The sequence below is a fragment of the Phlebotomus papatasi genome, chromosome 1 (genome assembly GCF_024763615.1).
Source record: "Phlebotomus papatasi isolate M1 chromosome 1, Ppap_2.1, whole genome shotgun sequence".
NCBI lineage: Eukaryota > Metazoa > Arthropoda > Insecta > Diptera > Psychodidae > Phlebotomus > Phlebotomus papatasi.
The window spans coordinates 90,193,860-90,216,193 of NC_077222.1; the positions used below are offsets into that span (position 1 = coordinate 90,193,860).

At 34.1% G+C, this 22,334-nt stretch overlaps 3 protein-coding genes across 5 annotated transcripts; 1 reads left to right on the forward strand and 2 right to left on the reverse strand.

Moving 5' to 3' along the window:
• The first annotated feature begins 6,044 nt into the window (after window positions 1-6,044).
• Window positions 6,045-9,438, forward strand: LOC129809667 (zinc finger protein OZF-like). Of its 3 annotated transcripts, XM_055859691.1 has the most exons (5): window positions 6,045-6,184; window positions 6,257-7,117; window positions 7,193-8,200; window positions 8,272-8,409; window positions 8,459-9,438. In XM_055859691.1, exons 2-5 carry the CDS (start codon window positions 6,932-6,934, stop codon window positions 8,459-8,461), a joined length of 1,335 nt encoding a protein of 444 aa, XP_055715666.1. In that variant the 5' UTR covers window positions 6,045-6,184; window positions 6,257-6,931; the 3' UTR covers window positions 8,462-9,438. The 3 variants fall into 3 exon arrangements, with proteins under 3 accessions (XP_055715666.1, XP_055715665.1, XP_055715667.1); XM_055859690.1 differs by having other exon boundaries at window positions 8,272-9,438; XM_055859692.1 differs by lacking the exon at window positions 6,045-6,184 and having other exon boundaries at window positions 6,852-7,117; window positions 7,271-8,200; window positions 8,272-9,438.
• Window positions 9,439-14,896: 5,458 nt separating this feature from the next.
• On the reverse strand, window positions 14,897-16,217 carry LOC129809679 (retinol dehydrogenase 12-like). Its single transcript, XM_055859704.1, has 2 exons — window positions 16,033-16,217; window positions 14,897-15,964 (listed from the first exon to the last, which is right to left on the reverse strand). Exons 1-2 carry the CDS (start codon window positions 16,125-16,127, stop codon window positions 15,091-15,093), a joined length of 969 nt encoding a protein of 322 aa, XP_055715679.1. The 5' UTR covers window positions 16,128-16,217; the 3' UTR covers window positions 14,897-15,090.
• Window positions 16,218-20,213: 3,996 nt separating this feature from the next.
• Window positions 20,214-22,159, reverse strand: LOC129809676 (retinol dehydrogenase 11-like). Its single transcript, XM_055859701.1, has 4 exons — window positions 21,731-22,159; window positions 21,163-21,672; window positions 20,910-21,102; window positions 20,214-20,843 (listed from the first exon to the last, which is right to left on the reverse strand). Exons 1-4 carry the CDS (start codon window positions 21,924-21,926, stop codon window positions 20,720-20,722), a joined length of 1,023 nt encoding a protein of 340 aa, XP_055715676.1. The 5' UTR covers window positions 21,927-22,159; the 3' UTR covers window positions 20,214-20,719.
• Between the last annotated feature and the right edge of the window lie 175 nt (window positions 22,160-22,334).

A 22,334-nucleotide genomic window follows, 5' to 3' on the forward strand; every position in this document is an offset into this window, starting at 1 on the left:
ACTAGTTAAAAATAAATCCCATTTTACTGTCTTACAAGTTAAATTAATTGAAGAAAAAAATATAAAATAAAAATAATTAAAATTAAAAAAAAACACTTTAAAGTTTCTATGCAATTTAAAGAATAAATTATAAATTGTCAACATTTAAAACACTTTAAAAAGAAAGGTAGTAAATATCTTCTTAACTTTACCTTATCCACCAGTAAATACTATCTTAAAAAGTTTGTTTCTTGTTGAGAATTTAAGATAAAGAATTCTTTAATTTTTTTACTTATGTAAAAGAAAACTCTCTCTATGAACAACTATTTATATAAAAAGATGAAAAATAAATTTTATGAATTAAAGAAAAAAAAACACAAAAAGAATTCCCCAAGAAACCCTAATTATATATTGAAATTTATTAGAAAGAAATAACACTCAAGTTAAGTATAAGCAAATGTATTGTATAAAAGAAATTATTTAAAAGAAATATTAATAGTTAACAAATTAATTATAAATTAAAATGAAATGCTATTTATTTGAATGAGAATCATAATGTGAATGAGATAATTCCTGATTGTAATATTATTTAGTACTCGTTTTTTTGTGTAGGAAAATTAATAGGCAATCCTAATTAAAACGAAATAAAATTTATTTTTAATAATATTTCCAATTTTACGATAAATAATTAAATCACCTAGCAAAAATTTTGTTTTTATTTTAAATTATTTCCGAATCGTGCGAGCGAATTGAGAGAGAGAAAGAATTTTATGGGATTATTTGGGTGATTTTTGAGCACCACTTAATGATAAATATATACATAGAAAAATATGTAGTTATGAATTTAAAAAAAAAGAAGAGTTTTAATCCCAGTTGGGGATGTTTGTGATGAGAATGATAATGTGGATATCCTTCATTAATCTACCACAAAAAAAAATGATTGAAAAAAGCTTTAAATTACCACGACACTGGATCAATTCGACATGATTGAAAAGTTAATCAGTTAAACTCTCGGACAATGTATAATAAAACTTTGCACACAAAATTCCTAAACTCTCATTCTCTCAGAAATATCCCCCAAAAATTATTTGTATATAAAGTATATGATATTGTTACATAGTTTTAAATACAGAGAAAAAGATGAAAAAAAAGAGAGATATATAATGAATCTGTTTGCATATCGGGACATTAAAATCAATTAGTAAAACCAAATTTATTGTATTTCCGATGCCACACATTCTCTGTTCCGGCCAAAATTCTGCTCTGCTTCTGGCAATTCCATGATGAATTTTTCATAATGAATGGATTGAATTTTACGGATAGATAATCCAATGTGGCTTCCGCTCAGAGGTACACAAAGTTTTACATTGTAACTTGTGCGCATTTAATCATTTGACTTTTGATGCCATTTTCCTAGAGATTTCACATGAGATTCTCTCATGTTTCATTAATACACTGCCATCTAAATAGAAGTTAATGAGAATGAGGAGATAGATTCCTCCTTTCAGCTCTTCAAAAGTATCAACTTAATCTATAACCCGGGGGTAAGTACTTTGTATTACAATTGCAAAATAGACGGAGAATATTTTAATACAATGAACAACATATCGATCGTCCTTTTCTTACCAGTCGCTCATGGTGAATTATGATGCCCCATAAAACATATTACTTCCTAGAATATGAACACTTGAATTATAAATTTTGTAATAACAGGATATTAGGTTATTAAGCTCTTTCATTTTTTAACTTAAAACCATTCGCACTGTGGAATTAAAGGACTATTATTTTCATTAGGTGAAGGTGTAGATACGAGTTGAAAATGCATCATCATCAGGATATGATCAGGAAGGTGTTCAGGTTCGATCTCAAGGCACACCAAGGCAAGATTCTGAATTTGATTCAGCTACCTTGTCCTAGGTCTCCCTCGAGGTCAACGTCTCCTCACAATGGCTTGCATAGCTTTCCTGTGGAGTCTTTTTCTATTCATGCACTAAAAATGCATTTTGCAAAATTGAAAGTACAGCTCGAAGGACCAAAATTGTTCTTATGTTCTTAAAAATCTCACATATTTTAGTATACGCACATACTACATGATTTTGTTTGATAGCTTTATTACTTGAAAATATTACTTCTTTCCAAGCAATTTGGAGAAATGTTGTTGAATATTAAGGCTCGGGTACCAAGGCGTTGATAACTTGTCATTTTTTCATTAGTAGCTCCCAACCTTGCTCCCAACTGTTTTCCAAATCTGATGAGTGTAATAATCTAAGATAATAAACTAACTAAAAACTACTAAAGAAGACACGATACAGTGTCGAAAGCTCTGGAAACTTGAGTATTTTAATTTTGGATTAAACCACTTCACTGACGCTCATCAGACGGACAATTTTAGACTCTAGAAAGCATTTTTTCACTACTGACATCACCTGAAGTTAGCAACAATGCTGGTTGACATCTTTAGTCAGCTACAGTTGAATTAATCGATAAATCGATTAATTGTTGAAATTTAAATTTCCTCCCGTTCAGTCGGGTTTTGAACAATAGATCACTCCATGGCTATGTATTTTAAGCATTTTAAGTCCTCTTCTGCAGAACTTAGCAATTTAACTGCAAAATTTAAAAAGACGTGCATTCCAATTTTGAAAATATAGAATATTTAAATTTTCTTTTGCCTCATTTTACCTCAGATCCTCCCACTTCGTCCGAAAGATTAAAAGTTTAAATAGAAAGCTCGTGCTCAAAGCGATGAAGGTCTTCTTTAAACTTTCAGATTTCTCCTGAATTTTCATCTTCGGAAAGTCAAATTAATGGTTATGAAAAGACATTAAAAATTCCTGAGGTAGGGTTAGAGAGAATGCACTGAAATTCTATTTACAATGATATCTTCGACCATTATTAACCAGTCAAATAATCTTAGAATGGCTTAAGAATCTCTTTTGTAATCTCAATTCAAAAGCTTCTCTTCCACTTAAAATTCTTGGAATGTGGGTAAAATTGCAGCAAAAGTTTTTAATGAAAACAGACCAAGGGAGTTGAGCACTATTGTTTCTGTTAGATAACATATAAATTCAATCAAGAATCAATTTCAACCCAAATCAATTTTATATACTTGGGTATTTAAATAAAGCAAGATGAATTAAAAGGACTCTTCAGTGTCTCTTGATTACTTATAAAACCCTTTGGAATATGAAAAAAATATTCAATTTGATAAAATTATAAAAATTCCACCCAGTGTTTTCAGCAAATTAGAAGCTACTTTATACGCTTGAAAAATACTTTATCTTGTTAGAGAAGAATAAAGAACTACTCAAAGTTCCTTTGCTATAACAAAAAGGCTTATTAAGTTCCCAAAAGGAAATGTAAGAAATATGTCCTTTTCTTTTTCTTTTTTGATCTCTTATATTTCGATTTTTCATTATTTTATTAACATTATATGTTTTCGTTTCTCATCAGTCACTGGCACGATTGTCATTCGTAAATTTATTTTTCTTGATTTTATTTAATTTCCTTTCCAGTTTAGTTTGCAATTTTTCTAAGGATTTCATTGGGTCGTCTGTTTCAAAATTATAAATTTAAATTTATCTGTGTTTTATTTTGACTGGTTTTAACATTTTTTTTCCTTTTGGGCCTCATTTACTCACTTTTGCGAAACTCTTCGGTTTAAATGTTCGAACTTCCACCTAGTTTTTTTCTTCTCTTTGATATACCTTCGAATCGGTACACAAAAAACCTCTCTAAAAAGAGAGCTCTTAAATCGGAAAGGATATTACTGAACGAGAATATTGAATCTTTTGTACCACTGGTTGAAGAAACTTAATAAAAAGTGATTTAAATTGTGAAATTTTTGTTAAATAGATAAGAATAAATTTGTGTATTTCTTGAAAAGAATTGTGAGAAAATCGTTAACATTTTTTTTGTTTGGAATACGGAAAATACTACCAATTTCATAGCTGTAGTTTATGATTTCGTTGATATTTGATTAATTCGAAATCAATTTCGAAATTTTTAAATAAATTTTCGCACTAAGTGGGAAAAATTTGTAAAATTACTTTAAGAAAGTGATGATTATTAAGATAGAGAAAAGACGAAAAGAGAGGCAATAATAAGTCAAATTTTTAATGGAAAAATACCTGTGTTGGAAATAATTCACTCTAGTAGAGTAATATGATGATCAGTCAGATATTACTGTTAGCATTTTTTTTTTGAACTTTCTGAATCATCTTAAAAGCAATTCGAGCAATTTTCCATGGGTGCCAACTGTGATTCGGTCAGTTTTCGAGGGATTTCATGTCTGCCAACTTTGTACGCTGTGGGGAGGTACGCGTCCCGTCAAATAATATCTGCAGATATCTTTAAGATTTCTGTAGAGAAAATCTACACCTCTACAGAATATCTGCAGATAAATTCTGTAGATATTCTTACGAATTTTATTTGGGCTTGGGACAAAATTCGTCAGAATATTTCGGCAGATTTATGACGAATCTCTGATGAATTTCTGTAGATATTCTGTAGATTTTTTCTACATTCCAGACTTTCCAGACAAGATGTGTCAGAAGAGATGGAAAAATTTTTCACTGAAGTTTGCAAAATTCTATAGAGTTATTCTTAGTGATATCACGGTGTTTATATAAAATAAAGAATTCTGCGACGCCGTGTTACAAGTAGAGAAAAGTGAAGTGAAAACTTTAAACAGAGTGTCGACCAAAATTTCGTGTTTTTGTATCATTCGATTGGTGATTTTTAAGAAATTAGTATTTTTGCTCGCAGTTTTTTTACTTATCTAAAATGTGTACTCGGTAATGCTTGTTAAGCAGAGCATACAATTTTCTTTATAACTTCTACAGTTTCTTCATAAATCAACAATATTTTTGTGAAGTAATGGAGGTTATGCAGATTTTCTAGGGAGAAATTCTGCCGAGAATCTGCAGATTTTCTCTGAATGTACTAGAATATACCGTTAAAATTCAAAAAAACCTCCGAGTAAAATCGGCAGGTAGAGCAATGATTTGACGGGGTACGAGTGACAGGCAAGACTAAAAAAAACCCAGCTATCTTTTTTATACCATTCTTGCAGTTTAGAAAGTATTAATCTTATATGTGACAATACGATCAGAGTAATTATAGTGAATAAGGATATTCTGAGAGTCGTTCCTTTATTGTACCTCACACAAAGTGAAAACCGACACTCGAAACCCTTCGAAATTCAAACAGAAGTTTCATGACCATGACACAAGATTAATATTAAGGTCAATACTTTCTGAACTGCGAGAATGCCAAAAAAAAAAGATAGCAAGTGTTTTATCTTGCCTCTCTCTTGTATTTCGCTCGAAAACTGACCGAATCACAATTGGCACGCATGGAAAATTGCTCGAATTGCCTGTAATACGAATCAGACAGCAATTAATACGATTCAAAAAACAATTAATACGAACAGTGATATCTTACTCATGGTATTATTCCACTAGAGTGTACTCTTTCTAACACACATGATATTCCATTTGAAATTTTGAATACTATATACCTCTCTCTCCGGCTTTTCTTAATATTAATATTAATCTTATATGTGACACCACGGTCATCCACCACTCGAACGAAATTAGAAGTAAAAATTTCTGTTTTTTGGCTTTCGAAACCAATCTTCAAATTTTTTAAACCGCAGCTGTGAATGAATGAAAAATGAACTATATAGGTAAGGTATACTTAAAAATTGCTTAATTTTCTATTGAAATTCCTATTATTATACAAATTATATTTCCCCTTAAATTACATTTTCGAAAGATATTGTATCTTGAAATGTGGTTACTTTATGAATTGCATATTATAGCCTACAATATTTTCAAATTGCAATATTCAAATTTCTGTATAGTTCCTCACGAAGTTTTCATAGCCCCTGATTTTCTTTTTAAGCTCATCAAGAAAGCTCCCTCGGTAATCTGTTCACACTCTTGTCTCGTAGGCTAATTAATGAGTGGAAGCGATAAGAATCTCATGCAATTATCCCTTGTTACTTCCAAGCAATAATTAGCTGTTCTTTCCGCCATTGACAGTCAGATCGATAATAGAGAATACTATAAAAGGGAACATAAGGGGAGCTCACAGGCTCAGAAATGACCAAACCAGACAACAGTCCCCAGAGACAATGAAGAGTGAAGTGTTGTTATCATTAGTGTTGCTTTTCGTGGCATTTCTGGCCTTACCAGGCGCAGTGAGTGGTTTTTTTTTCTGTGGATGAAAAGCTACTGATTTGCTGACTAATGTATTTTGTTGGCTTTCGCAGAGATGCCAGGAAGACGACGTGAGTACCTTAGCAGACGATTATGATCCTTCAAGTGAAGTGACACGAATTGAGAGGCATGCACAAGTACCACCAGAGAAATATCAGAAACCTGATGCGCTCCTGCAAAGACAGAGAAGACATAGTCCCCCAGGACCAGGTCCAGATCCCCCATTTCCATATCCAGAATCTATGCCGGGTAAGCCCTTTGCTGTACCACAGAAGATCTATGAGCGAGTGAGGAGGTCTGCCAAAGGGACTGGTGCTCTCCCCCAGCGAAAAGGTTAAATGAATTTTTGTACAAAGGATTTTACACGAATTTTTACAATTTTCTGCGAGGTGCTCTGAGGACAAGAAACAGGGAAATAAAAATATTTGTTGCAGCAATTTTAAGAGTTTTTATGTCAACAGCCGTTGGTAAGAGGTTTATAGTTCAAAATCGTATTTATCGGTAAAGTCGGTAAAAGTTTTCATGTGTATAACTCAACTGTTATACACTCCTATTTAACCGATCCATATGTCAATTCCACTCATTTCACTTAAAAATCTTTGTTTACTTCGTTTACATATTTTGCACTACAAAAGTATTTAGTTTTTTAATTATAAAATTGAAATTGATTGAATTGAACTGAATTGAATTGAATTGAATTGAATTTGAATACAAAACATCTCGAAAAGATGGACAACAAGTCCCAGGGAAATGTAATTTTCCTTCCGGACGACTATATGGAAACTATCTGCCGGATTTGCCTAGGGATAGATAGCAAATTGGTCAGTGTCTTCTCGACTCTGGTCCTGGAGGTTAGTGATGAAGGAGAGAGCGTTAAGATTTCTGACCTTGCCGCTCATACCTTGAATTTATTCGTAAGTATCTTCCTGATTTTCCCCCTAAACTTCCCAAGAAGCGAATGATATCCTAAAACTGGGTATTAATCTCAGATCCATCCGGAAGATAAACTACCAAAGAACGTCTGTAAAATGTGCATTAATAGTATTCTTGAATTCCGTGGGTTTAAGATAAAAGCTCAGGAATCAGAGAGGAGTCTTATTTGTAGTCTTGAAGCTCTGGAGGAGCGATTAGCTAGGGAAGAAGCTGTTATGAAAGAATCAGCTAAAGAGGATTCCCATAGGAATAATGAGAATCCTCCTGAAAATGGAGAAGTAGAAGAGGAGAGTGTTGAGGGTGATATTCAAGTATCTACTGAATATTTTTGCTCAATCTGTAGCAAATTCTTCCAGAATCACCTTCAGCTGGAATCTCATGAAAAATACCACGAATCCACAAGATTAGTATCAACTTACTGCACATTTTTCACCTGCCACTCCTGTCATACTGTCTTCCTGAAAAAACTAGACCTTACTAAGCATTGGGAAGACTTTCCTGACCATTCACATACCCTCCCTCGGAATCAGGAAGAAGTCTTTGAGAATTGTGAATATTCCTGCGGAATCTGCTCCCAGAAATTGCCACAGATTGAAGAGCTCAAGATGCATGTCTTCCAGCATTCAGAGAAATTTGTGTGTCCTATTAGGGAATGCGGCTGGGAGTATGGGACTTTTGCCAGACTCAGCTTCCACATGCGGAAGAAGCATGTAGCCAGACAGGAGCACAAGTGTGAATACTGCCTGGAGACCTTTGAGGACTATACCGAACTCAGAAGTCACATAAGATTCAAGTGTGCAGAGAGGAAGTTCAAATGTTCCCACTGTGATAAATCCTTCTTCAACAAGAAAGCCTTGCAATTCCATCTCAAATGTGCCAATGATAAGAACTTCATCTGCGAAGTCTGTGGCAAGGGTTTTGGCTACAGAGGAGATCTCACCATTCACATGAGAGCTCATACAAATGAACGACCATTCCAGTGTAAAATCTGTGGGAAGAAATACAAAACTCCCAGTATGAGGATTGCCCACATGGATGTTCATATCGAAGGAAAAACCTATCCCGTGAGGATTTCAGGATTTCTTCAAATTTCCCAAAGAAAAATCTTTCTAACCCAATTTCATTTTGCTTTCAGTGTGATATCTGTGGATTGAGGCTGCAGTCGAAAGCCAGCTTCAGGGGTCATATGAGGCGCCACAAGGAATACAAGCAACATGGATGTGACCTCTGTGGACGACTCTTCAACAGCAAGTACCGGCTGAAGGTTCACAAAGTGGGCTTCCATAAAATCATGCCGAGCGCTTAGAAATGTCCCTGTTCAGTGATTCTTAAATTTTAGTATTTCAGCGAAATAAAAAATTTACCAATTCCAGGAGAGAATTGTAGCAGATGGAAGGCTTCCAAGGACAACCAGAAAGCATACCAGAAAACAGAAATCTTGAGTGGTTCTAAAAACCTTGAAAGTTACAGGGAAAATGAAGAGATAGGGATATGATTTGTTCTAGTAAAATCTTCCTTGACCGTGATGTCACATATAGGAGGAGGTGGGATTACTTTAAACTGTGGGGCTACATTGTTATACGATTTTGTCGCACATTATAAATGGAAACTGGGTTTCAATATGATGTAAGGGCCTTGACAGACCTGAGGATTAGCCGAGAGACGGCTTAGCGTAATTATAATATAAATAATGGTCGAACTACATTTCCATCATTTTCCACTAAGTCGTCTCTCGGCTTAAGTCGTAAGTGTGTCTAGGGCATAATTCGAACAGGCAAAATAATTGTGGATCTAAATAAAATAATTGTAAGGACCAGTTTCATTTAGAAATAGGCGGACAAGTCGTATAGCAATCTAGTCCCACAGTTCAAAGTAACCCCTCCTCACCCTAAGATTAATATTAAAACTCTCTGAATAACGATAATATCAAAAAAAAAAAAACAAATGAGTGAACCTGCTTCTCACTCGCAAATACCAAAAGTATAAACTTTGACGTACAAAGTTGGCAGACATGTAAAGTACTCGAAAACTGCCCGAAACACAGTTGGCACGCTTGGAAAATTGTTTGAAATGCTTTTCAGGTGGTGATTAAAAAAATCAATTTAAACGAACAGTATAACAGTCAGAAAATATTAATATTAATATCAATATTATGTGACACTACGATAACACTAACATTAACATCCTACATTGTATCATTATTGATATAAAACAAATTTTATAGAACGACTGTGCTATAATCCATGCAATTATAAAAAAAAACGTCAGAAAAGTCACAAATAAATACTTTTCTTCCAATAAATTATTTTTGGTCAAATTATTTAATACAGTAGACTCTCGCTTATCCGTGGACTCTTTTTCCGGGTGACATAAAAAAAATCCGTGAGAAAGTTGAATTTTAAAAATTTTGTTGACATATTTTCCCCGTTTTGGGTTTTTTTGTTAAAGCAAATGTGCTCTATCTACTGTTAATTCTTTCTCATTGTAACTTTTTTGGACAGTACGCATGTTTAGAGAGAATGTCGATTCAGTCAGATCAGAATTCACTCCATAAATTTGCAATGTAAACGAAAAAATCGTTAGATTTCAAACAATTTGATGCACTCTCAAAATCCGTGTGACATTTCGGTCCCGCTCCACGGATAAGCGAGAGTCTACTGTAAGACAATTTCAAAACTTGTGATCCGAAGAGGAATAAAACACCTTCCGATTAGGTTCAAATGCTGAATGAACAGTTCTATTAGGTGTGATTCCTTCTAATCACACTTACTGTAATCCTCGGATTTTCTCAAAGTGCTAAGATCGAGTTGAAATTCACAGGGTATATGTTTTGAACATCCCTGATGCCGAAAATCACAAGCCGGCAATTTCGAATCCGGTCGGCCGTAGTACGCAATATCTCTGGTTTGGAAAAAGATATATTCATATTTTTTTTTTTTAAATATATCTACTCGGGCGTACGACGATTTCTATGCTATTAGTTTAAAAAAAAAAACCGGTTCTAAACCGGTTAAAAATCAAGTTTTGTAGATTATCTCGAAATCTAAGCATGCGATTTTGAAAATTTTATGTTTATGTTGTAGCCCAGAATATTTAGACCAATTTTTAAAAAAAAAATTAAGACATTCGTCGAGTACTTCTCGGGATATTTAGAGTTTTCCGTTCAAGTTTCGAGTTTCGAGAATACAGTAGACTCTCTCTTAATCGGGAATATGGGACGAAATGTCATCCGGTTTATCGATAGATTTGGGCGTCAAAATCTTTGTAAATTCCACAAAAAGCGCTCAATTATAAAGAATCACGATAAAATAGGAAGAACTACAGCGAATTTGAGCAAATTACCTTCATAATTAAACGTGAAAATTGTCAACAAAATTTGTCGCCCGATTGATAAAGAGCCGATTGAGTGAGAGTCTACTGCATCGTTCGAGTTTGCCACAATCTAAATTTGCAATGAAGGAATCGCACCTCTATAAGCTAATCTAGGCTTATCACTGGCTTTTATATTTATCCATTTCGATCATTGATCGTTTGCTTGCGACAATTTTTTATCCCTAAAAATCGATTCCGAGGTTAGCTAAAAACAATATCAGCTAAGCTACCATAAGCTTATCAGGTTAGCAGTCCGCGTCCGCACCTGTCGATCCTCCGCTAGGAAAGTGTTTGGGTTTCATCTCAAGCCATTACAAGGTAAGATCCTGAATTTAATTCAACCACCTTGTACTAGGTCTGCCCCGAGATCGAGATCTCCTCACAATGGCTTGCATATTCTGGGTATTCTGAGAAATATTTCTTTATCCATATACTGAACATGACCATTCCATCAAAGTTGTGATCTCTCAATCCGAAGAAGCAACTCCTCAACTCTTAGATGCTCATAACGGCTACGTTCCTTACTTGATCACGACGAGTAATTATCTCAATCGGCCGGATATACCTCTTCATAAAAATTAGTGGAAATTATTAATAGACACAGAATTATAGAATAGAGTTGAAAATTAGGAGAAGGTTTTCAGGCTTAGCACACATTTTGATTTCGAACATTTCATATTTCACCATATTCCTTTAATAAATTTGACCTGTCTATGATAGTATATTTTAATAGCTAGTCTTAAGTCACAAATTTTCTGAAAGAATACGGAAGATTCCCGTAAGGAATACGAGAAAAATATAACATGTTCGAAACCAGAGTGTGTGCGAAATTTAAATTATCAAGAAATATATAAAAGTTTCTCATTTTTGAGCTAAAATTTTTGAATATGTTTACATTTCATTAATGTAGGCTAGAGCAGCTAGAGTATAACTCATTATTCTCAAATTAGAGGAAGGCGGGGCTACATTCAAGCTAAGCTACGTTGAAAACGATATTTTTCGCAAATTTCTAAAGGAAGTTGGGCTTATACGTATTATAATCTCTAGATTATATACAAAACAAATATGAACCTAAATTAAATTCTGGCTACGACCAGCTTTCTTTCGAAATATGCACAAAATAGCGTTTCCAATGTAGCCCCAGTCTCAATTCAAAAAAAAACAAAGCTTAGAGATTTAATTTAAAAGGGACAGATAATCCTAACCGGCTTATGTAGGTGAGATTCTTAACGTGAGCTAACTCGGAGTGTATGCAAATTCGATTTGGAGCTGAAGTTGGGAGACGCCATTCAGTTATCTTGAATCAAATTCGTGAAATTATACAAATTTTGTATTTAAACCAAAATATCAAGGATTTGGATGAACTGATAGAAAAGTGATATATGGATGAAATGTAGACCAGAATGTTCTCTATAATTTTCCCATAGAACATGATCTCATCGATTACTCAGAAGCCAAGATAAGCGAGGTTTTTTGTTTCTTAACTCGTTTTTTCATCCAGAGTGCCCCAAGTAGTCATTTGTTGAACTTCAACTATATCAAAGAATTGTTGTATTTTGTGGGACTTTCCATTTAAAACCATATTTTAAGTGTCTTGCTGGAGTAGAGGCAGTCAAATTGGCATCTGAGTGATTTCAAAGCGTTATTATGGGAAAAATCAATTTTTTCACACTTAAACGGCAAAATCGGAGTGATAGCGTAGTCTGAGCGGAAAATGATGTATGGACGAAATGTAGAGACAAATGTGCTCTACAATTATGTCGAAGTAATCATCAAAATCGGTTTAGCGACAGTCGAGATAATTGAGGTTATGTGATATTGAAATTGGTTTTTCGACTGTGGCGCCCCTGGTGTTGGTCCCACGAAGTTCAAATATTCTAGAAAGTTGTAGCATTTGGTGAGATCTTTCGTTTAAGCCCTCACCCATCAAAATCGGTCACATAGAACCGGAGATATGATTTTTTGAATTTTGTGAACTTTGACCCCTTATATCTCCGGTTCTGTTTTAACCACAGCGCGCATACGCACCATTTTGGAAACGTCCTAGACTGGACTACAACATACTAAAATTTCATTAACTTGCACAATGCCGTTTTTGAGAAAAGTGACTTTGAATTTCGATGAATTTTGACGCTATCACAGCGCCACCTGTGGTGACTTTTTGAACTTCCATCTGAAAGTGCTCATCGAGACGAAACCAAAAAGGTAAAATTTAGGTCGCTATGTTAATTAGAACCGGAGATAGAGGCCGGTCAATGTTCGAACTTTGACCCCTTATAGCTCGGGTCAGGGGTTATGGATCGACTTAAGGTTTTTTTTGTTTGATAGGTATAATCAACGGCTACAACATACTAAATTTTCAGCCCGATGCACAATGGAATTTTTGAGTTATTTAACTTTTAAGATTTAAAAATTTTCTTTTTAAAAAAAGCGCCCCTAGCGGTGGTTTTATGAACTTGCGATGTTAGAAGGGGAAGTGGCATTTCACGTGAGCTTTCCAAAAAGCCCTCACTTTTTAAATTCTGACAATTAGAACCGGAGTTATGGCCATTTTAAGAAATTTTTTTTGGACCCTTATAGCTCGGGTCAGGGGGGTCGGGGGACCTTAAGTTTGGTATTGATGGAAAGCTCTAAGGCCCAGCTATAACATACTAAAATTTGAGTCCGCTGAATGCCATACGGGCGGAGCTATTGAGAAAACAAAAAAAGGGGGGTCTTCAAAATGGCGGAAGGAGGGGTGGGGGGTGGGGGGTCTATGCACCAAGTTGCAATTTTCACCCGATATATAACCTTTGCCGAAAACCGCAAGTCGATATCTTTTTTAGTTTAGGAGCTATTAAGCTCCAAAGAGCGGCCGGCCGGGAACGTAACTTAGCCACATATATATTCGGAATCAGGAAGTGGCGAAACACATTTTGGCCAAATTTGAGGTCGATCGGACGACATGAAATTTTGTTAGGATTATAGTAGGTGAGATTTTGTTAAGAATCTCACCTAATATAAAGGGTCAAAATTAGAAATTTCTAATTCTATTTAAAGGCTGATGATGCTTCATCTATTTTCTCTATTCCGATGTCGCTTAGAAATTTTCTACATTTAAATAAAAGTTTAAAAGGCTTTCGAACAAGGTTTAAAATTAAAATATTTTTTAAAGAAATATCATGTTTCCATTTTAGCTTCGTTCTTGTGCGAAATTCGGTACATATCAGCTTTAGAGTTAGAGAAAATTTGACATTTTAAAGAAAAATCTAAAGAAAAATTTAAAAAAAAGATCTAACGCTTTTTTAAAAAAATAAGATTTTTTTAATTGGTGCCGAAAATATATTGCGTTTGCAAACACAAGTTGTTAATTGCGATTCTGCGCGTTTTTTCGATCCCGATATGTGCATAATCCCGGGACCACTGTAATGGAATACCGCCTGCCTGAGGACCAATTCGAATCTGGCAATTCTCCTACAACTTCTATCAAGGATCATCTAGTACGGCGAAACGCCGAACTCAATCCTGAAGAATGGATCATCTGCAGGCGTCTCTGAATCACATAGATCTTCTAAAGCAGACGATTATCCTTACACTGAGTGAGAGAAATCCGAAAAAGTTAAAATAACATCCCGAAAATGTTAATTTTACCCTGCAGTATTGATCCAAAATCGGTGTAAATATTACTCTTTTTAGGTGTATTAGGGGTTAAAGATACCCTTTTTCATGTTAATTTTACACTTAAAAAGGAGTAAAATTAACATTAAAAAATGTTGACATATTTTTACACCTAAGAAGTGTTAAAGTTACAAGGAAAAAAAGTTAAACGCACCCCCTTTTTTCTCAGTGTAGAAATTCCCTTACGGGAAAGCTTTGTTCCTTCATGGAATGTTGTGCCAGCATTATTAAGAACATCATAAGTAGCTTTCATTAAGTACTTCATTAAAAAAATTTGACTTCTTACATAATAAGTAATTACCCTAAAGGCCAAAAAACATTTCTGTTACTTCCTAATGTTTTGTTTTTTCAAGAGAAACAACAATAAACACTGAGAGAAATCCGAAAAAGTTAAAATAACATTCCGGAAATGTTAATTTTACCCTGCATTATTGATACGAAATCGGTATATATGCTTTTTAGGTGTATTATGGGTTAAAGTTACCCTTTTTTATGTTAATTTTACCCTTAAAAAGGAGTAAAATTAACATTAAAAATGTTGATATATTTTTACACCTAAAAAGTGTTAAAGTTCTGAGGAAAAAAAGTTAATCGCACCCTCTTTTTTTTATCAGTGTAGTTATTCTTCCTACAAGTAAATAAGTCAGCTAATCACAAAAAAGTAAGAAAGAAACTTTGGCGCCAATAAAAAGTTGTCCTAGTCAATTGAAAAAATAAATAAAATTCATTGCTTTTCTTTGAAAATTGATTTTATTAACAATCCCCTTTGAAAAACTTCCCTGAATATCAAAACAAAATCCCCAAAAAAAAAATTACATTTGAAAGCATTATAATATTGAAAAATCCCAGAAAGTTGGTAACTTTCAATCCCATTTCTACACATTTGGTAGGAAAAATCAGTCAATTGTTCTTATTAGAAAATTGGTTAGAAGAAATCCTCTTCTTTAGTCCCAGTCACAGTGAAACTTTGTTTCCACAACCATTCAGCTAATGTTGCATTTTTTGCCACCTCAGACGGTTCCATCTCTTCACAGTCAGCGAAAAATTTCCCAGATAATCCCTCAAGGTCAGGGTCAACTGCCAGACGAATTGGAGTCTGGGCTGCTGATCGGGGTGTCTTGAAGAAGTACTCCAAAATGGAGCTATCAATTTTCTTAGTGAGACTTTCTGGAAGGATTTTTTGAGCTGTGAAGCCTTCGTGGTAGCAATTGACAGTGACTCCGGTGCCTGAGAGTTTTCTGGCCAGATGTCGAGTGAAGAGTACATTTGCTAATTTACTCCTGAAATAGCCACTGCAGGATGATGTCCCAGTTGACTCTTGGGGGAGCTTTTTTGAGAATCTATGCAATTTGCTGGATTTAACGACAATTCTGCTTGGAGAGGACTTCCTGAGGACATCAAGGAGCAAGAGTGTAAGAAGGAAGTGTCCATAGTGATTCTGAAGCATTGTCATTTCAATTCCTTCCTCATTCTGTCCGGAATCTATTTCTTCAAAGCTATTTATGAGGATATCCAGATGCTTCTCATTCTCCCGGAAGTGCTCCGCGAAACTCTTAATTGAGTCAAAAGATGCTAGATTTAGTTCCTGGACAGTCACATTGGTATTCCCTGTTCTGTCAATTATCTCATCAATAATTTTTTCCCCTTTGGCGAGATCTTTCACTCCCAGAACTATTTTGGCTTCTCTCCTTGCCAGATCCACTGCAATTTCCAGGGATGATTCTCCACCAGTGATCACCACAATTTTGTCTTCCAACTGGACAAACCCCTTCCGGAATTGACCACCTTGGACGTATTTTCTGCAATTGAAATTAAAGTAAAACTTACAGAATCTTCATGAGAATGCCCAAAAACTCTTTGGTATTACCTAACTGGAGCAAGTAGCCTCTTGGGAATAGCCATAATGATTGTCCAGAAGACATTAAACACCATAGAAGTCCTCTCCACTATTGTCTTCATCATTCTCCGAGCTACTTTCTGACACTAAGTACTCGAGAAGATTCCCCTCAAAAAAACCTCAAATGCCGAGTCACAGCGTCAATAGCTGGTTTTACTTCTTTTTGCTCCGGCTATTTTTGTCATGGGCAGTGGAAGAGGAAAAAAGACAAAACATGAGGCATTAACTTGATAAAAGTGTTGTGAGACCAATTGCAAGGTTCTTTTTTTTTGGTTCCCTCAGTCTGAACTGCAATCCATGCCTTATTGCCCAGACTTTAACGGTTGATTTGGTTTTGTATAGGCTTTTGAGGACTCTGTGATGGGATTCACAGAACGACTCTCCATGCAGATCACATTTTTGCATAAGCGAATAAAATAATAAAATCTTATACCTGATGGATTTTGAAAATATATCGTAAAATTGGTTGATTTTGCAATGTTTTAACTTTGTGATTTTGGGTTTTAACCCTTTAAGGACGAGGAGCTTTCCGCTGAGCGAAATTCAACGAAATCAAGTTTCCCTCGATATTTTAGCCTAAATAAGAGATTTACGGTTAAAAAGAAATTTTCCCATCCCTAGGAGTCCTGGAAAACTATGGGTCATATATGAGCCAATCGTCCTTAAAGGTAAAAAAGCCCAATATTTTCCAGACAACTAGTTTGCTCGTTTGCTCTGTTATTTTTGAAAGATAAATAACTTGAATATATTTGAAATAATAAAAAATATTTAGAATATTTAAAAATTAAAACGATCAAAAATTAATTTTAAAAAATCTCATTCAATTTTTGATCTCAAAGACTCTTGAAGACTTGTACACAAAAACAATAATTTTTATGACAAAATGTATTATTTTTACTTAATTTTTAATTTTTATGATATTCATCGAAACAAATTTCGCATACTGGTAAGGTAACACAGAGATAAATGTCGCATGCCTCACAAATACAATTGGTCTTATAATCCTCTTTTCTGATAGCACCATGTGCTCCTCAGTTTTCTTCGAAACATGTTTGATGGTAAAGGGTAGGTGCAATGTTGCTTGTCTCTGGGAATTTCAGTCGTACAGTTGCACATTGCTGTGGATCCGGGAGTTCTTCCTGAGTTGATACGTTCTCGATGAAGACTTCAAAGTCAACTTCATCCACGTCTTGTTCCAAATATATTATGTCGCTTTCGTTCAGGACAATATTGTCGGCATCATCACTATCTTCCTGGCACAATACGTGGATGATTTCGGGTTCATTGATCATGAAATTTTTCTTCCATTTTTGAAGTCATATTCAAGAGTAAAAAGTTATGACGCAGAAGTATCTTATATATAAGTTATGTACGCAGAAGTATCTTATAAATTATCAAAATATCACCTTCTTCAGTCAGTATTGCACTGGGAAAACTCAGCTAATTGATATATCACACAAAATTACACGAATAATTAACTATTTTGCGCACACATAAACAAAAACATGAAACAGTCTAACCTCAAATCTTCGAAAAACCACTTAGAGATAAATTCAGTGTATTTTACCTTTAAGGACGATTGGGTCATATATGACCCATGAAAATTATTAAGCTTTCCTGAAAATACCAATAAACTATAATTTTTACTTTCTTGAGAAATATTATGTATAATCATTATAGTTTCTAGTTTCAAGAGCTTTTTGCTTAAAAAAAATTAGAAATATTAAAAATATTAAAATTCAAGCACCAACGTAAAAATTTGAAAATTCGTTATTTTTTAGCTCAAATATTTTTTATATAGCAAATAGCTGGAGATTTGCAAAAAATATCCTAGATTCCTACATCTTTCTACTTCGTGATTATGTACAAACATTAGAAAAAAATAACTTCAGGTAGTCAGGAAAAATTATTTTTTCTATGGGTCACGGGTGACCCAATCGTCCTTAAAGGGTTAAATAAGAAATACAAAATCACAATATGATTAAAATCATTAATAAAATTAATTTATCAGTTGCCTGGCAGTATCACTCCTAGGGCTCCCAGGAGTAGGAGTGCTTAAAAGTGTGTAGATTACAGATTTATGTTATTTATTTATTTTTATTTAAGTAATTGTGAGTTAGTGACAGTTGTTCCACCGTGTAGGTTTTCGATCATGATAGATCTAGGGCCTGCGACCTGGGTATAGAGAGGGAAGGGTGGGGATATAAAAAAAAATAAACTGTTTTTGTATTATGCCCAACGCACAATAACTTTTGTTTTGTAAATATGTTTTTGAAATTTCAATGAGAGTGAATGAGATGTAGATCTAGTCATCTCGCTCACTCTCATAGGAAATTTTGAAAACATATTTATAAACAAAATATATTTTGCGTTGGTCATTATTATTAAATTAACAGTAGAAGTTGTCATCCTAATTTTATTTTTTATTTCCAAATCAATAATCAAGAGGTGACTCATATAATATTAAACTGATAAGGGTTTTTTCTTCAGGTTTCGCTGACCTTGTGAGCTTTTTTTGGATCTTCTGGATTTTATTTAAATTTTTAGGGTTTCGCACAACTTTTTAAAAATTTATCTAGATTCACAATTTTTTCTTGTGTTTCTTTTTAATTTCACGAAACTCTTTTTGTCATTTTTGTAAAATTTATTGATACCATTGTCTTTAGATCCAAAGACAATGTTGATACTCAGTTTTATCGCACATGCTCATTAAAATTTTACCGCAATACACATTAGATTGTCTCTAATGTACATTTAAATGTGTGATTTGTGTCTTTGATTCACTTATGCTAATGAGGCAAGTGATTTTAAAAATTAAGAAGAAATTCAAAGACCTTTCCAACGAGCCCAAATATGGTACCATTCGATTGAGAAATACCTTATTTAGAGTCCTTTTAATCTTTGACTTTAGGAACCATTCAACGGTGTTTTCGTGTATGGATCCCCGTAGGTCCTAAGTCGCTATGTCTTACCCTTTGGCCTGTAAAGTAGGCGACAGCCGGATGGACATACGGATCAGCCGAACAAACAGCGTGACGTCATGTAGCAGAAATCGTCTGAAACACGAAGATTTGTTGAGAAAAGTGGTCTCCGGGGGGGGGGGGGGGGGGGGGGGGTGAATAAATCGAGGGATTATAAATACTGCTCTCTCTGTGCAGTTCGAGCACTAGAAAATATGAGCAGTTATAAAACATTTTTTTTTTACAACCGGTAAGGTAATTACTTAGAAAGTGCTTAGTCGAAAGTCCTTAATTAAGCATTTAGTGAAAAGTACTTTTCATGTTCTTATTACAAACTCTTGGAACGAGGACTTTTACAAATGATATAATTAATTACATAGCGTTAAATCGAGCATTTTATTTTTGTTATTCACTGCACAAAGCACTGTTGTTTTTTAAAATTAAATATTTGATCTTAGAACTTATTAAGTACTTAACAAGTAGTTAATGTATTAACCAGGACAAATATAAAATAATATAATATGGAATAATATTTATTCTAAAAATATATTCATTTAAACGTCAGCGCTTTGTGGTGAATAACAAAAATAAAATGGATTAACTCAGCCTTAACACTAAGTAGTTACTTAAGGTAAGGCCTTTGAAAAGCCATTGATTTGATAGCTTGCATTAAGAACATCATAAGTAGCTTTCATTAAGTACTTAATTAAAAACTTTTGACTTCTCACATAATAAGTAATTACCCTAATGGCCAAAAAACATTTCTGTTACTTCCTAATGTTTAGTTTTTTTTCAAGAGAATCAATAATAAACACTGAGAGAAATCCGAAAAAGTTAAAATAACATTCCGGAAATGTTAATTTTACCCTGCATTATTGATCCGAAATCGGTATAAATATTATGCTTTTTATGTGTAATATGGGTTAAAGTTACCCTTTTTCATGTTAATTTTGCACTTAAAAAGGAGTAAAATTAACATACAAAAATGCTGTTGATATATTTTTACACCTAAAAAGTGTTAAGGTTACGAGGAAAAAAAGTTAAACGCACCCCCTTTTTTTCTCAGTGAAATTATTTGCATATACTCAGTTTAAACCAGTTTTTGGACGTAAAATGCTCCTTTTTTAATTAATGGGTCCAACTCTAAATACTAAGTGATTCAAAGATACAAATCACACATTAAAACGCATATTAGTAACAATTTATGTGCCTCGCATTATAATTTTAATGACCAAGAGTAATGACACCATAAGACAATTAAAATATTATTCGCTATCGCGTGTTTTTGAATTTATTACACAATTTTCTTGCATAAAAACTTAATAACTTAGATATACATGTACCATATTGATAAAAAGACAGTTTAATTACTATAATGATATAGCATCGATTTGAGTTGAAAAGAAAAGTCTCATTTATTTTTCTTCATGCATTTTTTCTTATAACACTTTGTTTCAAAATATGTTTGTCTACTGATTATGATAGTCAAATTCACGATCATAATCAGATTAAATTGGTTATTAGGGTTATTAATATGGTTATAAACCGAAATTTAAGTATGGACAACACTAAATATCTCGTACAACATACCACTTTTCCTCAATCCGAGAAACTTCTTTACTTGGAATTATTAACAGTATGTACTTAAATCTCAATCTGGTTATGCTTGTGAATTTTAACTTAGAGGCAATCCAAAATCACTGGTAACGGAAATCATTGGGAATTTTGGCCAGACGAATGCTCTCGTTCCAGATAAAATCTCTGATATCTTCATCCCTTCCTTGTCCTTCCAATTTCTTATCTGGAACTTCTTCACAGTCACTGTGAAAAATAAAAGTTTAAATTAAATAAGAAAACTTTGAAGAAAGTGATTCAACAAAAAGTTACCTGAAGTATTTTCCAGAAACCGTTGATAAATCAGGATCAACAGCTAAACGAATCGTCGTTTGAGCTCCTGATTTGACGGATTTAGTAAAAATTGTAAAAATTGAAAATATCCATATTAGAGGCTTTGCGACATTTCTTCCGATTTCTGTTTTAATAGATCCTGGGTGGAGACTGTTAACAGTAACACCGGTTCCTGAACGAGGATAAAAAAAACATGACAAAGTCCTCCTTCAATCACAAATAAATGTCTTACCTTCCAATTCCTCGGCAAATCTTTGAGTTGTAAGGACTTGAGCAAGTTTCGAATTAGCATAAGCCTGCATCTTACTGAAGGATTTTTCAAGATGAAGATCGTCCTTTTTAATTTTTGCGTAAGCATAAGCCAAACTAGACACATTCACGATCCTTCCTTGAGGAGCTCTCTTAAGGTGATCAAGCAGAAGATGAGACAAGAGGAAGTGACTCAAGTGATTAACCTGGAGGGTTCTTTCACAACCTTCTTTTGTTATCGAATGCGGGATAAACATAACTCCAGCGTTGTTGATCAGAACGTCCAGATGCTTCTCCTCCTTTGAAAATTCTTCAACAAATTCTCGGACTGAATCCAGAGTATTGAGATCAAGGTGCCTATTGTAAACTTCTGTGTTCCCTGTTGCTTGGACAATTTCCTTACGAGCTGATTCACAGCGATCGTAGTCACGACATGCCAGATAAATCTTGGCATTCCTCCTGGCCAAATCAAGGGCTGTCTCCTTCCCAATTCCTGGCCAGAAAGTCATTTTATAAAAGACCGCGTAAAACCGAATAAAAAATTCTCTTACCTGTATTAGCTCCAGTAATTATGACCACTTTTCCATCCATTTTCACATGATCCTTCTGGAACTGACCACCTTCACAGTACTTCCTAAGCCAGTAGATACCCATTGCAGCAGCCGCTGCCCCAAAGAGATAATTCTCCAGTGGAATTTTTTCTCTCAGGAGAGCAATTTGTCCGGAAAAATTATTAAGCAACTCCATTTTATTCCCGCACGGTCAAAATATGAATGATTTGCCGAAAAGTGAAATGAAACAAGCAACTAAATTACGCTTATCTCTCCAACACGTCACACAACATGATAACATTTAGAAAGATAAAAAACGAAAATAGAAAAATACACATATTGATACAAATGACACTGAAATTTGTAATAATATTAGCTTTTTATAAATGAGTAGTTGTCCAACTTCAGACGAAATAATGATTTGACCAAATTCCCATCAGTATCCCACTAACTAAACCGTTTCTCCACCTAAATCGTAAATGTGTCTAAAAGGCATAGAAAGCTCTCGTTTCCAGATCAAATTATCTAAATACGTCTTTTAGAAAATTTAGTTTTTTCAAACTTATTGAGGTTTCATGAAATAGGGTAAGTGTGCCAAATTCCG